The sequence below is a fragment of the Eurypyga helias genome, unplaced genomic scaffold (assembly GCF_000690775.1).
Source record: "Eurypyga helias isolate BGI_N326 unplaced genomic scaffold, ASM69077v1 scaffold1674, whole genome shotgun sequence".
In the NCBI taxonomy this organism is placed as follows: domain Eukaryota; kingdom Metazoa; phylum Chordata; class Aves; order Eurypygiformes; family Eurypygidae; genus Eurypyga; species Eurypyga helias.
Window position 1 is genome coordinate 50917 of NW_010246584.1, and position 22941 is coordinate 73857.

Consider the following 22941-nt stretch of genomic DNA (forward strand, 5'->3'; position numbering starts at 1 on the left):
ACAGACATTATAAAATTATTGCTTGCTGAGTTTACTGCAGTTAGACAGTCTAAACTAACAGAACATTTGCTACCAATACTGTTTTCCTGCTTGCATTTCCCTATGTGCATGTGAAGCACAGTAAACCGAATTGCTAAAACACTACATTGCATTACTGTCTACTAGTAGTACAACAGTATGAAGAATACAGAATTACTGTTAAAAACACTTGTTCCTTCCAAGAATAGTACATACAGCATGAAAGGGATCTCACAGCCAAAACAGACCAAGTTTTTCCAGCCGTGTCTCACCTTTACATCTGTGAATATTGACACTAATCCATGTGTCACGTTTAGCAGAACAGACAGAAAGCTTTGCGAGTTCTTATTCTGAGAGTCAAGCTTTTTCCTTCTGCGTGAACGATAGTTTGGATCAACGGCAGAATAATACTGTAGTGTTTCTTCCTCAGATCCACTCTCATCATCTAACAGACAAAATTAAAAACAACTAACTCACTGGCTAGTACACATCTCTCAATAACTCATTGTTTTCCCATTGGTAATGTGATTAAATTTCACACTTAATTTACTTAATTACAACAGTAATCTACATTTTTTCTTTTTGGTTTAGTAAATACTTTCTTATAAATTTGCAAATTCTTTCCACTACCAGCTTAATCACTTCAGCCAATTATGCTTTTGAATCATTATAGTTCTAGATGATTTATTAAGTGCATTACCATAATGAACTGCAGATTTAAATTGACTAAAGCTGTCTTTACTGAAAGTGTTGATGAGTTGGCTGGCCACAGATAGTCCAACACCGTAAGAAAGGTTTTCAAATGTTTCTACAGGAGATGGAGCTGTGGGTTCCCACAACAATAAATCATTGCTGATCCTAGGAAGGAATACATTATCGTTACACAAAATATATTCCCACTTAATATAAGGTCAGTCAAGCAGTATTTCCTTTGTAGACTTCACAGAACAGATTTCAGATTTCATAAATAATTAGTAGCTGCATATTAGCTCAGCAGGTTGGGGGGAGGGGAGGGCGCGGTGACAAAACCCTATTTTGGTCACATCAATTTTCAAGCAAAGTGGCAGGAAACATTAGTTCTTTTGACTGCAAGCAAGTCTCTGTCTGCCGGGGTAAAGATATATGTTACATTCAGTACAGAAGTACACCAACAGGATATCCAATGAAAGGCTAAGCCGTGACGCTTTGGAAGGGAAAAAATATTTCGGATGTAAAGTAATGCCTATCAGAGGCTAAACCAGATCCATATATCTTTATGTTGATGTAATCTAGTTGTACTTCTTTGGTTTTCAGACAGAAAACTAACACAAATAAAGGCTGAACATCTATCTGAAAGTTGGGTTCACTTTTCTACAGTTTGGTAAGCCTCTGAGGCTTATAAAACTGGGTTATTAGGGGTTTGTTCCCGTACCTGCCCTGTGGACTCTTAATTTTTAGATGGAGAATCACTGAATAAAAATCAAAGAATAAAATTGAATGCAGCCATTTTTGAAATACAATGATCTATTTATATGGGAAATTCAGAAAGATTAGAGCAAAGCGAAACATTGCAAACAGAGACCTGAACAAAGTATTCTCTGAAAGCAAAAGACTATTTAACTTTTCCTTTTGTTCACAAAATCTGCCAAACACCTTTTAGCAGCTGGTTGCTATGGCATCCATCAGAGATACAATTCCGTGGCATATAGTATTTTATATACTTAGAAAACTACACAGATTAATTCATGCTGTAGCTGCTCATTCAATTGTTTTTATCAACAGTGAATACAGAACTAAAAGTACAGGACAATAACCAAGCAAAACAATTCTCATACTTGCCTATTGTAAAGTTTTTCATAAAAGCTTTTGTTTGGTAATGTTAAGTGAATATTTGGTAACATGAGTTCCAGTACATAATGAGAATTGCTAATTGTTTTATCCTGAAACTCAGTCATTTCAGCTACATCTCCTGGCATCACCATCTGAAAGAACAAAAAAAGCACAAATCAAGTTAAGAAAAAAAAAAAACCACACACGCACAAATCTGGAAGCCAAACCATGCATATAAAGTAGTGAGAAAATACTAATTTTTTCTACTACAAGCACAAAACAGTATCAAAATCTTACAGTACCTCTTCATTTTCGAACATAACCCTACGAGAAGAAAAAGGAGAAGGCTCTGGTCTTCTAATATCACAGACATCCTTCAAAGAATGAGACCCTCCTTCTTCTTCCTCTTGAAAGTTATTCTCTCCTTCCTCCTCCTCAGCTGCTATCCTTTCCAGAATAGAGTGCACAGCCAGAGGATTTATTTTCAATACAATCCTGACAAGTTATGCAGAACAAGACATTAGAGATGCCTGCAATTTTCGTATTGAAGCAGTCACATTACCCCTAGCTCTACAAGCTAGCAGTTAAATACACATAGACTAAATAGCTCAAAGACCAGATTTTTTTTTTTATTAGACAATAATATATTAGACAAAGTGATACCATTAAGAAAAACATCAAACTTATAGGTACAAATGGACATAGAAAAAGAATCATCAGGTGAAAAGGTTACTGACTGCTTTTTTCAACTCCATCAGGTGACCATTATGTGAACTAAGAAAACCTTAGTGGCCTCCCACAATAATGTTTGTATCATTAAGACTATCAACAGCTACTAAAAGGTCCTCTGCTACATGACATAGTGTACTACATATACACTCAGAAAAAATTATTTGTACCACTATAAAAGAAAACCATGCTGAAAAAAATGTCAACTTGCTGTCAGAAAGCCACTACGTTTTGTGGCAAAAAAATAAAAAAGAAAAGTATGTGGCAAATCTACAACTGTGTCTTTAAACATCTTTTTAGAGGCTAGAGCTGTTAGGTCCTTCTGTTCAGTAACTCCGAAGTACTGTATTGCCTTACATGTGATATCAGCTGCAGTAATTCAGTCACAATATAATTATCCTTATTGTTGTTACAATTTTGTACCAGCTTATATTAATATTTTGAGACAAAATTCAACTGAATTTTTTTTTTTGTTGGGATTTGTGAGAGCGGCTTCGTGGTATTTTGCTAGCCGAAGTTAAACCACGACAGGCTGGTATTCAGTCATGAATGTAAAAGTAGGAGAAAAGGTAAAGCGCCAAAAAAAAAATCCTAACCCAAAGATAGGAGAAAGTTTCAAGTCTCTAAACGATCTCTCAACTTTCACTGAAATTTACTCAAGTCTACCCAGAAACCATTACATATTAAAACCTTCTGGCATTATTATAAATGGAGAAGGTTTGGGGTTTTTTATAACTTCTTGGGTTCTTTTCAATAGCTGTATGTTCTTTCTTTGCAAATTATTTTAAACAATTTACCACACAGGCAGTCTGCAAAAATTACAAAAATAACAGTGCTTCATAAAATCCAAACAAGCGGCATGAAAAATTAAAACATTATTTTACCGAGGCCAGTCAAAATTGTCTGTTGATGATGTCATATCTCCATCTATGCCACCAGACACTTTAAAAAATTTTATTGGTGCTTCTGCATTATCTTCTTCAAACGAACCTGAATAGAAAAAGATTTTTTTAAAACTCAACAAAGGAATGGGAGTCCAAAAGGCTAACTTATCAGTGCTATTACTAAGGTACTTATGCAAATTTTGTCATCTTTTCCTCCAAAAGTTAAAAAATTTCTAGAAACAAAAGTTATTTAATATTACCTTCCAGATACCAATATCTAGAAAACCAGATGCTTCTAATGCATAGTTATCTCTGCATCTACATTTATAGAATCACTACCTTATGTCACAGCCTTGAAAAGTACATGGAATGACAAATCAGCAGAGGAGGTTGCAAATATAAACCAGCCTCACAGATTTATTACTTTGAAAGATATTAGAGGCATAAAAGTATTAAATTTTTCTCAGTGGCTGTTATTTAGGATATCATTCACTTCAAGACTAGACTTGAGATTCCCAACTTGCATAGCTGTAGTAACCCCCTACAGATCTACAAAACTTACCCTACACTGACACAAACTGGTATAACAATGCAACAGAAAATGACAGAAATACTAGCTCGGATTTCAAAAAACAGAATGTAAGCACTACACCTGCATACATTAGCCTCTCCTACTAGGAATGTTATTTTGACTTATCCTGATATTTAGTACAGAACACTGAACTGCAGCAGAGGTATATGCTCCAAAATTCAGGCAGAAAGACACTCCCTGTGTTAATCCATATGAAAGGACCTTTGTCTCAACTACGTAATAGCTGGGAAAATAAAAAACAATATTTAAACATAATCTTAACATTCTTACCAGTTAGCTCTTTAAACGTTATTTCTAATTTAACTTGTTCTGGAGTTGACCCTCCTATAAACTCAGTTTTAAATTCCATGTCTGTAAATTCAAGATGAAGAATCTCCTTCTGAAGTGATTTCTTAAACCACGGTCCTCTTTCCTGATCTGACCGCAGATCAGGTATTGGGAAGCGAACAGAGAGATTTAAGGCTGGGGCAGTGACTTGAACTGAAACTCTACAGTTTGTAGGAGTATGTGAATCATCCAGAAAAACTTCAGTAAATGCTTTATGCTGAAAAACAAAGTAAGGGGGGTGGGGTAGAGAGAGAATGTAAATTAGATAAAATAGCACTAGAAGTGACTAGGGGTAAAGCTTTTGATGATGTAAAATCTAAAAATGAAAAAGACTAATTTTTCATATGCCACACAAAACGCACATTAGCACCAATTATTATTACTCATAGATACTTAAAATAGAATATCATAAAAAGTCAGTCAAGATTCCTCTTCTTTGCCCAGTTGTCCTTGCTTCAAGAAGCTGACAATGTACATAGTTTGTGAAGCAGCTACCACTGTCTTTAGATCTGTTATCAAGCATGCAGTCACTGAATCTACAATGAGCATCTGCGTCAGACGGTTACTGTTCTGTATCAGAAGTAAAAAAACCAACCAAAAAAAAAACCCAAAAACAACCCACCAACACAAAGACAGACAAAAACCATCAACCACCAGAAATCAATCAGAATTAGCACTCTCTGGCTTAGTGCCATCCTGCCTTCCTCCTGGGGAAAAAAAAAAAAAAAAAAGAAGCAAGTTTATTCATCAGTTTCACTTTTAACTTACCAGATTGATGTGCTTGTTGTAAGACGCATACATGTGAGATGCCATCATCTCCACTGAAGTTAGTTTCTGTGGTTGAAGTAAGGAATTTAATCTGTCTACAATACTAATATCCAGCTCACAAAACACTGGATTTAACTTTATTTGTAAGTCCGCTTTCTGTGGAACAGAACTGAGTCTCCCTTGACTACCCTGAAAAGAAAGAGAAAAGGCACTAAAATCCTTAAAAACAACAGAGTGAAATAAATTGTAGTAACTGAGAGTTATGGACTCTGCTTTACAAGAAAGATACCTTTCTGTTAAAATTAACAAAATTAGACAAAGGCTATTATAGAGAAACTTAGTGGTTTTAATCTCCCACCTTACCTGAGGTCCTCTGTTATCCGAATGTTTATAATGCAGCTGAAGGCATGGCATAGCATGAGAATCATTTCCTTCTTCAGAGTGAAATGTCAGCAGCTTTAGAATAGAAGAGTCATAAACACTCAATAGATATGGAGGAAAGAGTTGCCACAGGGAAAGATATTAATGACATTTTACCTAGAGTAGACAGAAGGTAACCCTACATTCAAATCAAACAGAGCCCCAGCCCAACCTCTTACTCAATACACTTAGCCATTTTATTGTATGTCTCTGACCATGAAAAGAGCTGGAAAAATAATCATCACTCAAAGAAACATTTGCATTGCTCAACTCCATCAATTAGTTTTTGGAAAACATTTACTCTCATTCCCAAACTGTGGTAAACATATGTGAAAGAGAAGGAGCAAGATTTGGCTACTTAATGCTATCCCTGTCAGGTATGACAGCAGTCTGGTTCAGTATCTGACCTTCAACTGAAAAACAAGTTGCATCTGAAAACCCTAACATTAAAAAAAAAAATTACAACCATTTTAAAATTCTGGCACTCTGCTGTACAATTAAAATTTCTTTTCTATGGAACTCTCTGTATTTTTTACATACCTCTGTGTAGTGAGGCTGAATGGAATGAGAGTCAGTAGAAAAAAGGCATTCCAGGAACTCCATATCCCCAATGGACAAATCAGTACTAAAACTGCGAGAGGCAGTCCTTTGTCTTTGTTCATAAGACACTTTGATGCCAGTACCTATAAATCTGAATTATGAAAATTATGAATTACAGACAGTAGCATAAAACAATAAAAATCATGCAAGGTCAAGATTTAAGTATGCAAAAAAGGATCAGTACTATACCTAAAAAAAACCCATTTAAACTGACATAATTTCTTCAAAAATATGAATAAGAAAATCTAATTTTAACAGATTATAGCTTTAACAACAAAGACAGTGGAGATCATTTACGCTGCATGTTCAATGGTCGGTGTAGAGAAATATTTAAAGATCACTTTAAACATCTAACCTAAGGGGCAATTCCCATAAAGCTGGGAATCTAACAACCTTATATAGAAAATGATAAAGTCAAACACCTCAGGAAGCCTAAATTACATGAACAAGGTAAGAAAATATATATATACACTTTTAAATATTTTACTTCATAAACTGCATAGGGACAGTGAACATTTTTGGAAAAAAAGACTGTTGATAAACTTTAAGATTTTGCTCACACTTATTTTTTGTCCCTATCGATACAGTATTTTGTACTAAACAAAACCCTAAGCTCCTTCAAGCAGAGATCCCTATACTAGAATAAAGAATGGCCCTGTAAAATAGTGCTACTCTTAAAGAAATAATTTGCTTCATGATTTTTGACTGTCTAGATTTCTGTGGTAGAAACATACCTAGTTTAATTCATGTATTGCTGAAAAGAGCTAGGTTGATTTTAGTGTTTATGCACTTCTCTTCTTTTTTTCATTAAATAAAGACCAGTCTTGGACAACAGGTATCAAAATTCCAGGCTACTTTGAAATTAACACTCTAATGCAATTCAAATATTTAAGTGGCACAATTCCTATGGAAATAAGCTTAATTTATTCAACTTTACTTAAAAGATATTTTGTTAATTATATTTATTAATAATCAAAGTTATACCTAAGGTGATCATGAGAACAAGCTTCTGCAAATACTTCTCGGAAGGACAGAAAATCTTCTCTCGAAAACTTAACTGGCTCAATCTTTTCTATTCGGGTAAAGAAATCCCGAGCCATTGGTGTCAATGGGTTAAGGTTCAGTGAACTTTCAGGTGGGGGTAAAGGGTCAATATGAAGTACAGACACTGAGAAAGTTCCAACTGCCAGTCTAAAAAGAAGCTCAGGTCTGGATTCATCCACAGAAACAGATCTGGATGGAATAGCTGAAATACAAAATTAAGTTCACGTAATTTTTCAGCAATAACACATTTATAAAATCATCTTACTTTTGATTTTCATTTCTTTTTACCAAGTTGCTGCATAACAATTAATTTCCAGAATTATCTAGGGAGCAGAAGGCAAGACAGCATTTTTGCTTACATGTTCTTCTTAAGGAAGTCTGGTGAACCATGTTGGCTGTAAGTGAAGAACCTTTTGGAGGTTGTAGTTCTTGTTTGTTACGATCAAGAAAATCACCCCAAGTTGGTTGAAGCTAAAACAAAAATATATATGATTTTAAATTTGACAAATAGATGTTAGACATTCAGATCAAACATAAATAATAAGGTAAAGGAACAGAAAAAAAATACATGCATAAACCATCAACAGCATGCCATTTCATGGCATATTCGTGTTCAACTAAACTATGTAGATACGCTTTACTTTGGGCCATGCTTTCTAATCCTATGATCATCTACACCCACACATTTTCTAAAGCTAAACTTGCTCTCTCCGTGAGCATATATTCTCCTGTTTCTCGTAAAAAGCACAACTGTTCTCCATGGCTTTCATTAAGCAAAACATTACATAACAGTTTGGGAAAGATGGTGGTAGCAACAACACAATTTTTATGTTGCTTGAGAAATAAAGTAATACAATGATTTTCTACTTTTTATTGTAATTGCTTGTGTAGTCAATATTGAAGTAAAACCCAGACGGCAAACATGCAGTTATTAAAAAGAAAATAAATCATAGTATGTTCTATATAAACTTCAATGCATTTGAAAACAAATACATTCCATTTCCTGTCTTGGTAGCCAAACAGATGGGAAACTTTCAAACACAATTTCCGTAGCAGAAAAGCAATATCAGCTCTAAACATTCTCAATTGTCCTAGAATTTTGCAATAGTTCTTGAAGACTATGTTCAAAAGAAAAGAATACTGAAGAGTATTTGTACAACAGCGAGACAGAAGTGTGAATTTCAGGCAGTTTTTAAATGTAGTCAACACTATACCACTGTGGTGCTCAGCGGAGATCCTGCTGGTGTAGTTGTATATGTACTGCTCAAAGACAAGTCCAGATCCATGGTTGGAGGGTCTCCAAGAGGTGGAAGGGAGGAAAGGCTGTGAGACATGTCCATTTCAGCCATTGAGAAGAAAACTTCTTCTTCTAGTAAGAACCACAGACAGGAAAGAATGATTTTATAATAATTAAAAAAAAAAAAATAAATAAATAGATAAATAAATAGAACACTTTACTTTTAACAGAAATGTATTTGTAAGTTCATAAGTCTAAATGCTAGACAGAATAACCACCTAAATATACAATTTACATAAGTTCCAAGTTCTCTTGACACTGAGACAAGTAGTATCTATGGACAGAGATTATTTTTAAAAAAGGCAAAACAACTGATAAATGCAAACCAGTTAAATGTTCCATTTTCATATGAAAGTTGGCATAAATTCTACAAATTCTCTCCTTTTGACAAATCAAAGTCCGTATTTTCACATTAAAAATAAGAGAATTATTCAAATAAAAATATGAATATCACGGCAGTGCAACTATTATTCTGCATTTCATCTCCTCAGCCGTGCCTTTTGTTCCACAGTAACACAGATTACTGAACAGTTTCAATGGAATACTGAATCAAGCCTAGCCTGATACCCAAATTTTGTATTCAACAGTAAAATAGCATACAATTATTCTATGTCAAAGTTCTTTTGATACTTAAACTAGTAAGATTAAAAGATGAGCAGTCAATTTATAGATCTTAACAACAGGTTATTTGCTATGCTGCATCATCTTTTATACTTGCCACGACTAGAAGGCGTTCTGGCACTCTCCGTCTCATAGAAGCTTTGTTCGGATGATGCTCCTGCAGATAAAGACTCTTTTCTTAAGTAACGTTTCAACTCCATCTGAATCCGATATTCATCTTCCTGTTGCATTGGCCGGTTCTTCCTATCTTTACTTGACAATTCTATCCTGCTTAGGCTCTCTGGATTCAGAAAAAAAAGGACAGAAAGCCCACTGTAATTTCCTTTCCAGTGTGACAAAGAAAATTCAAATCTGAATCTGAAAATTAACTGATGTTGTTGTACATATATGTACATACCTGTTGCCTATCAGAAGTATATATACACGCATTTTATTGTTTTGAAGATTTTACTTGTTCAAAACAGCTGACTCTCTCCCTAGAATTCATTAATTTTAAATCTGAAGAAAATATTTGAAGGTCATATATGCAAATGTATTCACATATATCAGCACGTATTTCTCTTCTCAGTCAGCTTTAGGGACTAAGACCACAATCTCTTTAAGGTTTTACTATTAAGGAATTATTAAAATTTCAGGTTTGAAGAGGACTCATATGAGAAACTATATGTAATGCTTTTCCATTTATCCAAAAACAATGAACAAGTCCAGTACAACAAATGTATCAGTATCATTAGAAGAATATTAAGTATCTATCCAGGACATGAAAAATCTTTTCAAAAAGAAGATTATCATCCTAATAATAAGTGTTGTTACATTAGGTAGACTGGGGGGTATGCGCAGAACAAACCAAAACACCTTCATCCTCCTACTGCAGTAGTCGAAATACTGCTCTTAATTACTTAGCAAATATGGACAAATTCACTCTATACTGTCTGTTGTACATTTTCTGTGCCTGTGCATAGGACAGAGAAGAAACCAGACTGCTAAACCCCTCTCGTTAAACATAAGCTACAAGAACCAAAACTGTTCTGCCCACCTGATTTTCTCCACTTACCATTTTTCCATCTTTTGTCCTACTATATAGTCATTTGTCAAGCCTTATGTGTTACCTAGATTTTCATTAACAGCATGTACTATTTTCAACTGAAGTCAATACACTGCTCATAGTCCTACAAAACATTTTTTTAATATCAGATAGAAATTAATTTCATTTTTTTCCACTGAGGAAACTTGTTTATCTTACAGAGTTTATCTTTTGTCCACCGTAACACACATTTAACATTTACAGAATGTTCACTTGCCTGGTCCAGCAATAGCTGCTACCATGTCCAACAGAAGATGCACCTGCCTTGGTGACAGAAATAGATGTACAGAGTCTATTTGTCCATCTACATCCAACTAAAAAAAAGAAAGAACACTTTCAAGAACCCTTAAGGAATTTTTCCTTAAAAGTCTTGAATCAACTGTTTTGACAATAGATGTTGATGCTGTAAAGGATACAGCCATTCCAGCAGTATCTTCAACTTCTACGCAATAACAGCTAGAAATTGTGTATTGCTTCCAATCTGTAGCCTGGCAGCATAAACACAGGTGTGTCGCTGACAATTTATTAGCTTAAAATAAATACACAATAGCCTAACAGGAAAATTCAAGTAGGTTTTTTGCTTCTTTAATATTTCCAGAAGTAATCAACAATATAAAGTTAGTATTATTATGTACTAATTATAAAATACTGAAGTAAGCACCTTACAGGCTGTAAAGGTTCTCTTCCAGACTTCTTTTCAGTATACAGATAAATAAATTCACATGCTTTCTTCATAAAGAGTGGGATACTTAAAGAAGTCTAATTGGTTTGATACAGTATACAACAAAGCAAGCCACTTCTCTTGAGAGCAGCTCAGCTAGAATTATCTTAAGGACGTGTACAGATTTATATTTTAGTTCTACAAACCCCTACTCCCAGATGTTGGTCCATTCATGATTGTTACTCATTGTATTGGGCGTAGGTGGCAAGGTGATGGCAGCAGGCTATGCTGCAGGGGCAGCCTCTGTGCTAAGAGGTCAGGGTCTGCCCCACACTGCGCACAGCTGCTAACAGCCAGCCCGGCAGCAGACCCAGCTCAGGACACAGCTCAGCCCATCAGCAAAGCTGGTGGTGCCTCTGTGAAAACTTACTTCAGAAAGGACAAATTGCTGCATGGGCGATGAGGAAAAAAACAGCAAGAGAAACAGTCCTGCAAACACTAAAGGCAGGGAAGGAGGGGGAAAAGATGCTCCAGGTGCCAGAGCAGATATTCCTCCGCAGCCTGTCGAAGAGATCACACCAGAGCAGAAACCCACACTGCAGCAGGTAGATGTGCCCTGAAGGAAGCCGTAGCCTGTGGAGGGCCTACACAGGAAGAATCTCCTGGTACATGCTGCAGCCCATGGAGAGGAGCCCACACAGCAGCAGGTTCTCCTGTCAGCAACTGCAGCTCAAGGAAGACACGTGGGCGCAGGTTTATCCTGCTGGACTGTAGCCTACTGGAGGGCAAACAATAAAGCAGTTTGTGAAAGACTACAACCTAAGGGCACTGGAGTAAGGGAAATGCATGAGTAGGAAAAAGCAGCTGAGCACAACTGAAATAAACTGGCTGCAGCCCCTCAATTCCCCATCCCCACTGCACTGCTCAAGGTGGAGAGGAGGCAGAGGAGCTGTGAATGACAAAGTGAAGTGGAGCCTAGGGAAAAAAATGGGTGAGGGGAAGGTGGTTTAGTTTGTTTCTCATCATCCAACACCATTCTAATTGGCAATAAATTCAATTAACTTTCCCTAACTTGAGTTTGTTGTGCCCATGACAATAGTTGATAAGTGGTGTCCCTGTCTTTATCTCAATCTATGAGCTTTTTCATCACATGCTCTCCCCCTGTCCTGTTGAGGAGTACAAGTGAGAGCAGCTGGATGGGTGTATGACAGCCAGCCAAGGTCAACCTACCACACTCATGAGGAAAAAACAAAACAAAACAAAAAATAGGCATGCAATGGAATGCATTTATATGAAAATATACTTTTGCTCATAAAGACCTTAAAGGAACATTTAACTAAGCAGGGAAAATAAATGATTTAGTTTTGTATACTACTTCTTACTATTTTTTCCATCCTCTGGAAAGAGTTGAAAGTAAAAGAAGGAATTTTACCTAGACCAAGTAATATACTGTGTCTATGTTCCTTCCAACCTGCATGAACGCTACCTGATAATGCAAAAAACTGGTCCTTCTTTAATTCTGTCATGTAATACTGCATCTGCTCACTCGTTCAGATGTTCCTGTTAAACATACCAATAGTGGTTGCCTGTACTCAAGCCAACCTGCTCTGCATTCTATTATACTGAACATCTCCTATAAAACAAAAATTACTCTCAACTCTGCCCTTGATGTTTTAATTCTGACAATCTAATAATACATCTAATGATATAAAAGTGGAAAATCTTTGATCTTTTGAAATACCTGGACATCAGTTAATTTAAATGTGTTAACTGCATTAACTATTTACACTTGAAATAAGCCAGCATATTTCTATTTCACAAAGTATGTTATTTCACTTTTCAAGAACTCAACTGCCTAAACAAGAAAAGTTATAAAGATTGACTAGAAATTACTGGACAAAAGCAACTTATGTACTGTAGTATAAACTTGGTGCTTTCTGTAGAATACAGTACACTGTACAAGACAGGTCAATAGCCAATTTTAAAATTTGAGACAATTTTCAACTACTTTGCTTCCTGTATCTTTATGTAAAAGTCAAACAAAATATTTTAACTAGCAGCATTTAAACATGGCATTATTCTTTGATTTACTATTAAATTTTAATATCCTAGAAGTAGAAATGTTTGTGTTAGTTTTATAATGCTGCAATGCTGTAACCTAAATAATCATTTAAGGTTTACTTGTAACTGTTGAAGTATATTATACCCTTTTAAAATGAAAGTGATTTTAATCAACCAGTTAAACATTCCACACATGTGCAGGCAAAGTCAGTCATAGAACTACAAGAAAAAAGGATAAACAAATAGCAACAGGAGTTTCATGAAAACGAAACAATTTTCTCCAGTTATTTCAATACATAAATACAGTCTCTAACATACAGGAGTTCTCCTTCAACAGATTTCAGTGTGCCATTGACTTGTCTGGCCATGGTAAAGATGTCTTATTAGACATGTATATTGGTTTTGAATGCAGACAATCTGCAGCAAAACTAAGAGGACTCTGTCCCCTTGAGAATCTCATCATTTTCTGTATGCAGTAGAAAAAATGAAATCCTACATAACTATTACTTTAATTAAAGACCAGGAAAGCATGACTAACCTTAGCTCCAGGAAGTACTTCATTTTGCTTTAATGTTAGGCTCAACTCCATTCTACCAGTCAGCTTACTGATCTGTACAGGGTCAGAAGGAGTAATTTCTGGCAAGTTTCTTGTTAGTTGCGGATGTGGCTCATAAATGATTTTTGGATTCCAGCTAGGTGAAAGCTTTGGTTCAGTTGCCTTAAAACATTACAGAGAAAGGAGTAAGAATGTATCCCATTTCTTACAAAGAAAAACAGACAAACACAAAGCAAGCAAGCATTTCAAATAAGCTTATCACAGAAAAGATCATTTTACACAAATGTAAATGTGACCATGGCAATAAAAACATGTATTGGTAACTGTGAAAGAAACATGGCATATTTAATGGGAAACATTAGGCCTCCGCAAAAAGAGTTTCCACAGAACAGTGAATTGCAGAGGACTTCTACTTATTAAAGTTGCAACCAGATACCAGTACAATCCTAAATTTTACTCGGTCCTAAAATCTCTTATTTCATTCCCCCGTCTCAAAATCAACATTAAGTGATTATGAAACTTATTGAACGCAGATTGAAGTAAAAGTTCATCTCCTATATCCTTCAGGATTAATCCAATATATTAGCGTCACAATATATTCTATCCTTTTATCAATTTACATTCTTATATAATGTATTCAATTTTACCAGCTGGGTAGCTGAACACACTGGGGAGGACTTTGCTGATGCAGGAAACTCATCCCAGAAGACAGAGACACCTGAGAGCTGCAGTAACTTGTGAGCAAAAGCTGTGGGCTGATGCACATTAATACCAGAGCACTCATCTGCAGTTTCATCACAGTACATAGTTCTAGGAGAAAAACAGAAAGGAAATAAAGATGGTAGGTGCATCCCAATTGTTACCTTTTTGTCATGGTTTAACCCCAGTCAGCAACTAATCACCACACAGCTGCTCACTCACCTTCCCCCTCCCCCAGTAGGATGGGAGAGAGAATTGGAGGAAAAGGGTAAGAAAACTTGTGGGCTGAGATAAGAACACAGGTGCAGGACGAGAAACTGAAAGAGCCTTTGGCTTAATGTAAACATTGCTTGGTAACAAATAAAAACATTAGTATGTTGTCAATATTCTTCTCAGCACAAATCCAAAACATAGCCTCACACTAGCTACCATGAACAAAATGAACTCTATCCCAGCCAAAACCAGCACACCTTTATTGTGCAATTTAGCTTCTAAGTTTGTAGTTGAGCTCTCTCTTCATGCTATTTACAATGCCACTGTCACGAAGGGAGAAACCACCACCCTCTAGGAATGGGTGCGTATCTTAAATTTTCTACAGGACAATTGTGACATGCTTCCAGTGTGAACATATCCTAGTGTATTATCTTAGCACTTACGCCTAATGTGACTACAAAGTGAAGGAGTCTGCGTAACACTTCCATACATAGGTTTCCTTTAAAATACACACCATCCTCACCTCAGAATCTGAATTTTTAAAAATCACCATCTAATATTTTTCTGTTGGCTAAAAGTACTACTTGAAAGTAACACTCTGCCAAAATCAAAGTTGAAAATTGAGAAAATATGCTCCAATCCTGTAAAATTTCTGTGAAATTTTTCTGTGAAATTTAATGTTTAATTTAATTTCTTACATCATAATACTGAGAGACAGTATAAACAGTAGACTCCTTAAAAAAAGATGCAAGCCTCCACATAAAAGAATTTACAGTAGAAAAATACACCTATCTTTCCATAAATAAAATGTATCAAACATCAAAACCTTGGTAATGATTTCAATACTTTGCAGGAAAGTATGATTACACTATCCCATAGGTAAAAAAAACCCAGAACTTCAAGAATATGTACAGTATGCAAGTTCACAGTAATTACAGAATACATGTGGGCTCTCCTGAAAACTTACAGAGGACCCAAAATCTTCCAGCTTATTTTTTTTTTCAGAACTGTATCTTTCTTTCTGAAAAGATCTTTCTGAAAAGTGTCCAGCTCAAGTCAGTTCCTTTTCCATACTGAAGATATGGGCTGATTTGCCAACACATATCCATCGACCGCTGAATACCATTTCTCAGATGTTCATTAACTATGGAAGTGCTCATTACCTTTAAAAAGCCAAAACTCTTCTAATGTGATGGTTAAATATCTTTACCTTAAAAATGTTAAGAGGAAGGCAAGTGGAAAAATGCTTACTGGTGTTAAAAACGTGCTCAGGAGCTAGTGTCTAGCTGTATATTAAGAATGTGTGTGCACGGGTAAAATAAAGTGTACAGGAAATGGCAAAAAGTACCTTAGAAAAAAAGAAACAACAGATTTTTTTTTTTAAATCTACCTTTCAATTCTGATTTCAAGGGCAGTTCCACTTTTAGAGTTTTCCGGCACATGTTCTATTCGCAAAACAGTGTCTAAAAAGGTAACTTTCACTCTTCTTAGAACTGAAATGAGAAAACAAAAAGATACCATGCAAGCATTTAAGTCAAGTTATTCAACAATGACTTTTATAACCAATTTTAAATAGTCTTTCATTTTGTTTAAGTTCTCAATACTTATATCAGTGAAAATAATCAATTGCATTTAATAATGTAGCAAGCCAACAAGTGACAATGTAAACTCCTATTAAATGTGCAATATTGCATACCATGCAATGGACCTTTAATGCATGCATATTTGAGCAAGTGACAACTCAAAACAAGTCGTCCCATGGCTCAGTGCGGATGATCCTCAAATAAAGTACTAGCTTCATTCATTGTGTACGGTGCCCTAAACATTGCTACAACACTACACTACTTTGGCTGAATGCTTCTATTTCTTGATCTGATTTTAAATGTTTCCCTTAGCTCAGACATTTCAGCACTAGGTTCTCCACCACATAATGTGGTCATAAGCCCTTAGTTTCTTCCACTTAAAAAAAAAAAAAAACACAAACAAACAGTTTTCTAAAGAACTTCAAAAAACATCGTGTGATTATTGAGATATGTATGTGAAAACAGGTCAGCGTGGTGTAAAGACAGCTGAAAAAACATTATTTTTCCATCAACAGCATCACTACTAACAATCTAAGTCTGTGTATGAATTGAAATGATACCTCCAAAACTAAGGCATCTCACCAATCACCCAAGCACGTATTTAGGTGGATTTGTTCTGGTGTAAACACCAATTTGCCCTGAAGCAGGCTTCATTCTGTTCACTGAAGAAGGTATAAACATATTTTATTACATAAATGGGCTTTTAATTCTCCCTCTTCAGAAACAAGATCAATTGTCCTGCCTTCCTGTTTAAATTTTACAAGCAATGTTAACAAGTGAAAATTTGTGAGACAAGTTATGGCAAATGAGATGCCATTTTGTAAAACCAAGACACAACATAGACTGATTTAATCTCAGATGTTCATTCAGATCTCAGTAATTAATCCATACCTGTTTCAATAGTTTCTGCAAATTTCTCAAGTCCTTCAAAAGGCTGGGACCCTTCTCCTTGTTCATCTGTCAATTTTTGGCTAAGACACTCTTTTGCAAGCTGCATACTACTGGTCATAAAACTTGACCAATACATAGGCTCAGACCCTGATGCTGTGGAGTAAGAGAAGTCAATAAATTTGATTGTAAACATTTTGAAACAATAAAGGCAAAACAAAATAATACATAGGGCACATCCAGGAAAGAGTTTCAACAGCTTAATAAGAAGTCATACCTGAAAACAAATGTAGTTACAATCTCTCTTATACACGTCACCACATTAAAATTACATTAATGTACTATAGATTACATTAGGAAGATTCTTGCATTTGAAAACTCAATATAAACAAGATGAAACCAGGATTTAGTGTAACCAATCTTCAGTATTGGATTAAGTGAATAATTTCTGAAGTGCTTTTATTATATTGGTATGATTTGCAGGCATAATTGGCAAATTAAATCAAGGAAGTAACTTTTGAGGGTTTTTATTATTTCAAGATTTCTTATTCCATTTGAAACATATCTAGATGGGGAAAGACTAACCAGTGTTTAAGATGTTATCTTAGCATATTAGAACATGATTTAAATGTCTAACAGAGGCCTGACATCCTAAGTAGAACACTGAGAAAACCTGAGAACACATGTTAAACTGAACATGTTTTTTGGCATCCAGATTAACTTAATTGACAGTGCATCCCTATCAACTAGTGCCAGGCCCATTGTGAACAAACACTATAAGATTTGGTAAGAAAAGTTAATCAAACTCAACTATAACACTCTAGTACAGGCAAACAAAAGTAAACTAGCACAAATGCAAACACGTTAAACAGGCAAAACATCCCAGCTTAGCATTCGGGTCTGGAAACATCCATGTGCCTATAGAAGAGTGGGTAACTAGCATCATGGGTTTTTTCCTACTGTATTATAAACCTCTGAAGATCAAAGACAACGGATGCAAGTGAATAAATAAAGCTTCCTCCTAATACTATAATTTTTTCAAAGTAATAATCTTACATCAGGAAGAAGACAGTTCAACATTTAGTTTCAGTTAAATACATAAGAAGGAAATGCAGAGTATATATAAGTAAGTTACTTAAGGTAACTTGCAAAAGATGGAAAATAGAGTTTACATATTTTTTTCTCTTCTTTATGATTCATTTAAAGAAACATTTTCTTCCATCTTCTCTATACTATAAAAAGGAAAACAAATTAAAATCCTTCACATATTCAATCAAAATTTTCCACACACTAAAAACGCACTAAATGTCCCACATACACTATAACAACACTTCTTAACAGAATTTATGGAGGTTTGTCAGTCAGTGAAAATTTGTCACCAGGACAGTCTAACCCAGATCAGCTAGATTCATAGAGATTCATACAGACAAGCTAGAAGGGCTCAGACAATCCTCTCAGCATTATAATCAAAGGTAATAAGTATCTGGAATACTTAAAAGTCATTAATTCAGACTGTGATAGAAATTAAAATGTATTAGTTGTTCTCCAAATATACAAGATGATGCATCTTTTACCTTAAAGTTGCCAAAGCAAACCAGAACCTCACTGTAACCCCCCTCACAGTCTTACATCATTGTGTTACCCTACTGCCACCTAATCGCCAGCTACTAATGCTGACTAACAGCACTTGGCATACTACACCCCAAAACAACAGCTAGCAAAAACTTCTTTCCACACAGCATTATTTTCATTTAAGTAGGTCTGAAACAGCGTGGAAGAAGAGATACAACATTTATAATGTTCCTACTGTTGTAAGTTATTTAACACAACAACAACCAATTGAGAAACACTGGACAACGGACTCACAAACTCCCAAGAGTTCCTTGTAAAGAGTATGTAAAATAAATGGCACTTTAAGTAAGGCTAAAAACTGACTAAAGCAAGTGTAGCCTTTTGCCTCTGAAAAAACTGTGAAGAACCTCCTTTTAGAAAATGAAAAAATAAGCCTACCAAGCCTTGGTCTGGGCCTGAAGACCATCTCTAGTCCTTTCACTTCTAATGCACAGTTATCCTGTAACAACGACCCCCATGGAACGGATAAAGAAATTGATTGGATAAATCCATCTGTAACTTCCAGAGGTGCATCTGCAGACTCCAGGATCTCATTAAGACACTAGAAGAAGAGAATAAAATAAAAATAATTAAAACCAAAATCATATCCACGATTTTGCGTGTAACAAAATATTTTGAGACTACCAAAAATTAATTACACTCAGAAAAACAGTAAACTGGCCACTGTAAAGTATTTTAATTCCATCATAATTTGTTTCACATTAATTTCTTAGCTTTCAACATAATGCAGATTTCCCTATGGTAGCTGTATGACCTGTATTTTTTGCGCTATACCCCAAAAAAATCCGCTATTCCACTGTTATAAAGACTATAATACTGACACAAGTTAACCTATTCTTTCTCCAGCGATACTTGAAGAAACCTAAAAACAAGGCTGACAGTAACAATGCAAAAAGTACCTGGTTTCTCTGGCAATAGTATGTAATTTCATATAATTTCAATGTAATATTCATTACACATTTCTCTGTGACACTGAAACAACAGAACCAAATAATCATCTCTTGCAGTATAACATACTTGCAATTTCCAAATTGTACTTTAATGTGTTCAACATTTAGCACTAAATTAAAATCAAAGCTCAGTGCACATACCAATATTCTACAGAAATTGATCTGTTAACCCATTCCTTTATAGTGACATTGTAAACAAAACTACAATCAAGTTGCCCTCAGTATCAGAGTAAGTGAAATTGATGACAAGAAGGGACCATCAGCTCTGAAGAAATAACTTACCAGTTCTAAGTTTCCCACAACCCCCAGAACACTCACTTGTTGCACTATGTAGCTTTCCTACACCCATACAGAGCAAAAACATTTTTTGCATTTATGTTAAAAAATATTAAAATCCTGTTTGTGCCTGGATTCAAAAGTTTAATTAAAAGTTGAATTACTGAACAAGAACTATCTAGGCAGCTTTAATAAGATAAAAACCAATCTAAATCACATACCAAATTCGGTGAGTGCAACTTTCCAATATACACTAGACCCTACTACAGATTGGTTGAAATCCTGGGACATGATCTTCAACTGGCAAAAAAAGTGTGGGTTTGACCTTCCTGTGTTGAACAGGGCCACTGATTTTTCCTGATAAAATGCATAAATTTGAGATCAAAAGTTTTTTTAAAAAAATAAGGATTTAAAAGTTGCTTTCCATTTTAATTATATTTACAATGTTGTTCAAATTACACAGAATAATTTAAAAAATAAAAATAAACAAAAAAGTTTTCAGAAAATGACATTTCTCATTCTTACATCTCCAGGTGCAACTTTTCCATCATGTTAACTTGTTGCTCTGCTTATGCTCTTAATAACTTTGCTTTCAGAATTTTGTTTGCTTGTATGTTCAGCTTTTCTATTTTCTGTTTCAAAGTCCACTCAACAAGCAGAAAAAGACACCAACTTTAAAGAAGCAGAACCTGAAACAGTTCTATCAGGAAATTATTCAAGATTCAAATAATCAACTAGGATTCAGTGACATTAAAACTTTATTTTGAATTAAATGTAAGAATTGCAGATGTGGTAATAGCATAAGGTAAGTCAAAAATAATTATTTGACATGTAAACTACATTTGAAAATATCACGGTTTTATTTAAATTACTTGAACCTTTATAAAATAATTTACTATAGCAGGAAGTAAAGTAGTTACCATTCTTTGAATAAATCTGACTCAGATGTCTTTTTGCTACCAAGGTACATGGCAACAAAACCAAATGTATTTTAGTTTTCATATATTCATAATAGGAATACATAAAATAATGTATTCCTTATTATATTGAAATAGAAATGTACTATTAGAAAATTGTTATTATTGGAAAAAAAAAATCACATATTCTTATAGCTCAAATATTTCATAAACAAGCCAGTTGTTCCTGGAAAGCTGCAATTAGAGCATTCCAAGTGACATGGTAAAACCGAAGCACAGTCTTTACATCAGGACTTGTTCCCCCATTATTGACTGAAAGTCTCCAGCTGGAAATCACAGTAATATTAGTTGCAACAGTACTATTTGATGTATATTAAATTCAACCACAAAAATCATGGATTACATTCTGATTTTCCTAAACTGCTCAGGTCCCATGTACAAAGGTGTTACATTAATAGGCTCAGGTACCCCTACATATCTCTATGATCTATAAACGTGCACAATGTTGACTAAAACATCTGCAACGTTAAGGTGAACAGAAGTATCCACAAAAACAGATAAATTAATCTGTAAAAATACAGTCAAAGCTGGTGATTCATAGAGAACAAGCTTGCAATGACTAGGGTGAAAAAAAAAGAGCTGTAGTACTTCCGCAACATCTGTTTTTGCGATCTGTCATACGTGAGAGTCACGTGCAGAGAACCTCAAACATGTCATTGTTTACAAGCCAAAGAGAAAAACGCTGACCTACAAGTGGGCAAGATAAGCTAAGCATTATTCTACATACATTTAATCACTGTGTATACGTTATCAACTGTTCACTTAGTTCTGGTGCACAACTGCTGCTGTTTCAGAGTATTTACATTTTAAATTATGTCACTTTGACTACCGAAGAGGGCTGTGATACCCACTAGAGGGCATAATAATTCAATTAAAGCGAGACTGCCTTACTGCCTGCCACCAAAAACAAACTGCAGACACAGCCAGAACAGAAAAGAAGAAAACAAGCAAGTAAAAAACCCCACACTAAGACATTGAGCAGATCTGCAAACTGCCACTTTCAAATACATTTTCACACAAAAAACTGGAAAGGCATTTCTTGAAAACATCGCATACTCATAAATGGTTTTAAACTGTACCCAGCATGGCCTAACACCAGGACACAATAAAAATGTGTTTTGAAAGTACTTCGTAAAGCAATTAGGCCCGTGTACCTAGTTCACCACTGTGCTACCCTGGAAGTCAAAGACTGATGCACAGCGGTGCTCAGGGGTCCTCATGACTCACTTGACTGGCTGGCATAATTCAGTAACGTGGGTAATTAACCCAAGAAGCTTTCCAAAATACCACAAACATGGACACAGGCCTTTGGATTACTACAGTAGGAAGTACAGAGAGGTGTGTGTACAGACACATGCGTACACGCACACACGTATATAAAAACAGACACAGCAGGACTGAAAAAAGCTCCCGTCGGTTCAAAGCATGACTGCCTACCTGCTATGCAAACTCCGGCCAAACACAGCTCTCCATCTATCCACAAGTACTTTCACCACGGCAAGACTAGGGGACAATTTTGAGTCATCTACACGGACTAAGCTCAGCAAATCACTGTCAATATGAACCAAGATGCCCCCAAGAAAATGAACCAAGATGCCCCCAAGAAATGAACCAAAATGCCCCCAAGAAAATGAACCAAGATGCCCCCAAGAAATGAAGACAAGGCACAGACGGAACAGGGATTGCTTTATTACCTCTAGCAGTAGTCAGTAAATACGCTCCTCCCCAACTACACAACAATTTCCAGCAGTTTGGGCTACCTTAGCTCCTTCTCCCTGAAATATCAGCAGCTACTGCCTTATTTTTTCATTTAGTTTTTGTTTCCTTTCTCATAATTAAAAATGAAACCAAAGTGTGGTTAGAAAAACATATGCATAACAAAAGGCCAGGAGTTTTTTTTATCTTTAAGTGCTAGCTTATCAGAGAAGAGTTCCCTGGGTGAAATGCTAATCATGGCTGTAACCTTTTACACACAGGAGGCTGGGTACTGAAAATAAAGTGGGTGGCAGCCGGGGGGAAGGAGTCAGCTGGTCCCTCAGACGAAGCCGGCGCCGAGGGGGTGAAGCGCCGACATCTCTTACCCACTTATCCAGAGGGACCTGCGTCAAGGAGCCGGTGCCCTGGTAGAGATCCAGGCTGAGCTGCTCCAGGCTGAGCTTCTCCTGCAAGAAGTGGCCCAGGTACCTCTGCAGCAGGTACCTGCAGGCCCTCTTCTTGATGGACTCCGAGAAAGGCCACGGCATGGCGGCTGC

At 35.8% G+C, this 22941-nt stretch overlaps 1 protein-coding gene across 1 annotated transcript in view; it reads right to left on the reverse strand.

Moving 5' to 3' along the window:
* The window catches only part of ATG2B (autophagy related 2B), a 44978-nt gene extending 22046 nt beyond the window's left edge, over positions 1–22932 (reverse strand). Inside the window, exons 1-20 of the mRNA XM_010150437.1 lie at positions 22771–22932; positions 18865–19027; positions 16858–17010; positions 15774–15876; positions 14119–14281; positions 13454–13633; positions 10407–10507; positions 9207–9385; positions 8406–8560; positions 7551–7662; positions 7132–7393; positions 6088–6238; positions 5491–5583; positions 5128–5316; positions 4303–4576; positions 3441–3546; positions 2130–2322; positions 1837–1979; positions 719–876; positions 291–463 (exon numbers count right to left, since the gene is read on the reverse strand). Coding sequence (XP_010148739.1) covers positions 291–463; positions 719–876; positions 1837–1979; positions 2130–2322; positions 3441–3546; positions 4303–4576; positions 5128–5316; positions 5491–5583; positions 6088–6238; positions 7132–7393; positions 7551–7662; positions 8406–8560; positions 9207–9385; positions 10407–10507; positions 13454–13633; positions 14119–14281; positions 15774–15876; positions 16858–17010; positions 18865–19027; positions 22771–22932 — 3213 coding nt within the window. The remainder of the gene's footprint in view (positions 1–290; positions 464–718; positions 877–1836; positions 1980–2129; positions 2323–3440; positions 3547–4302; positions 4577–5127; positions 5317–5490; positions 5584–6087; positions 6239–7131; positions 7394–7550; positions 7663–8405; positions 8561–9206; positions 9386–10406; positions 10508–13453; positions 13634–14118; positions 14282–15773; positions 15877–16857; positions 17011–18864; positions 19028–22770) is intronic.
* Positions 22933–22941: the final 9 nt, after the last annotated feature.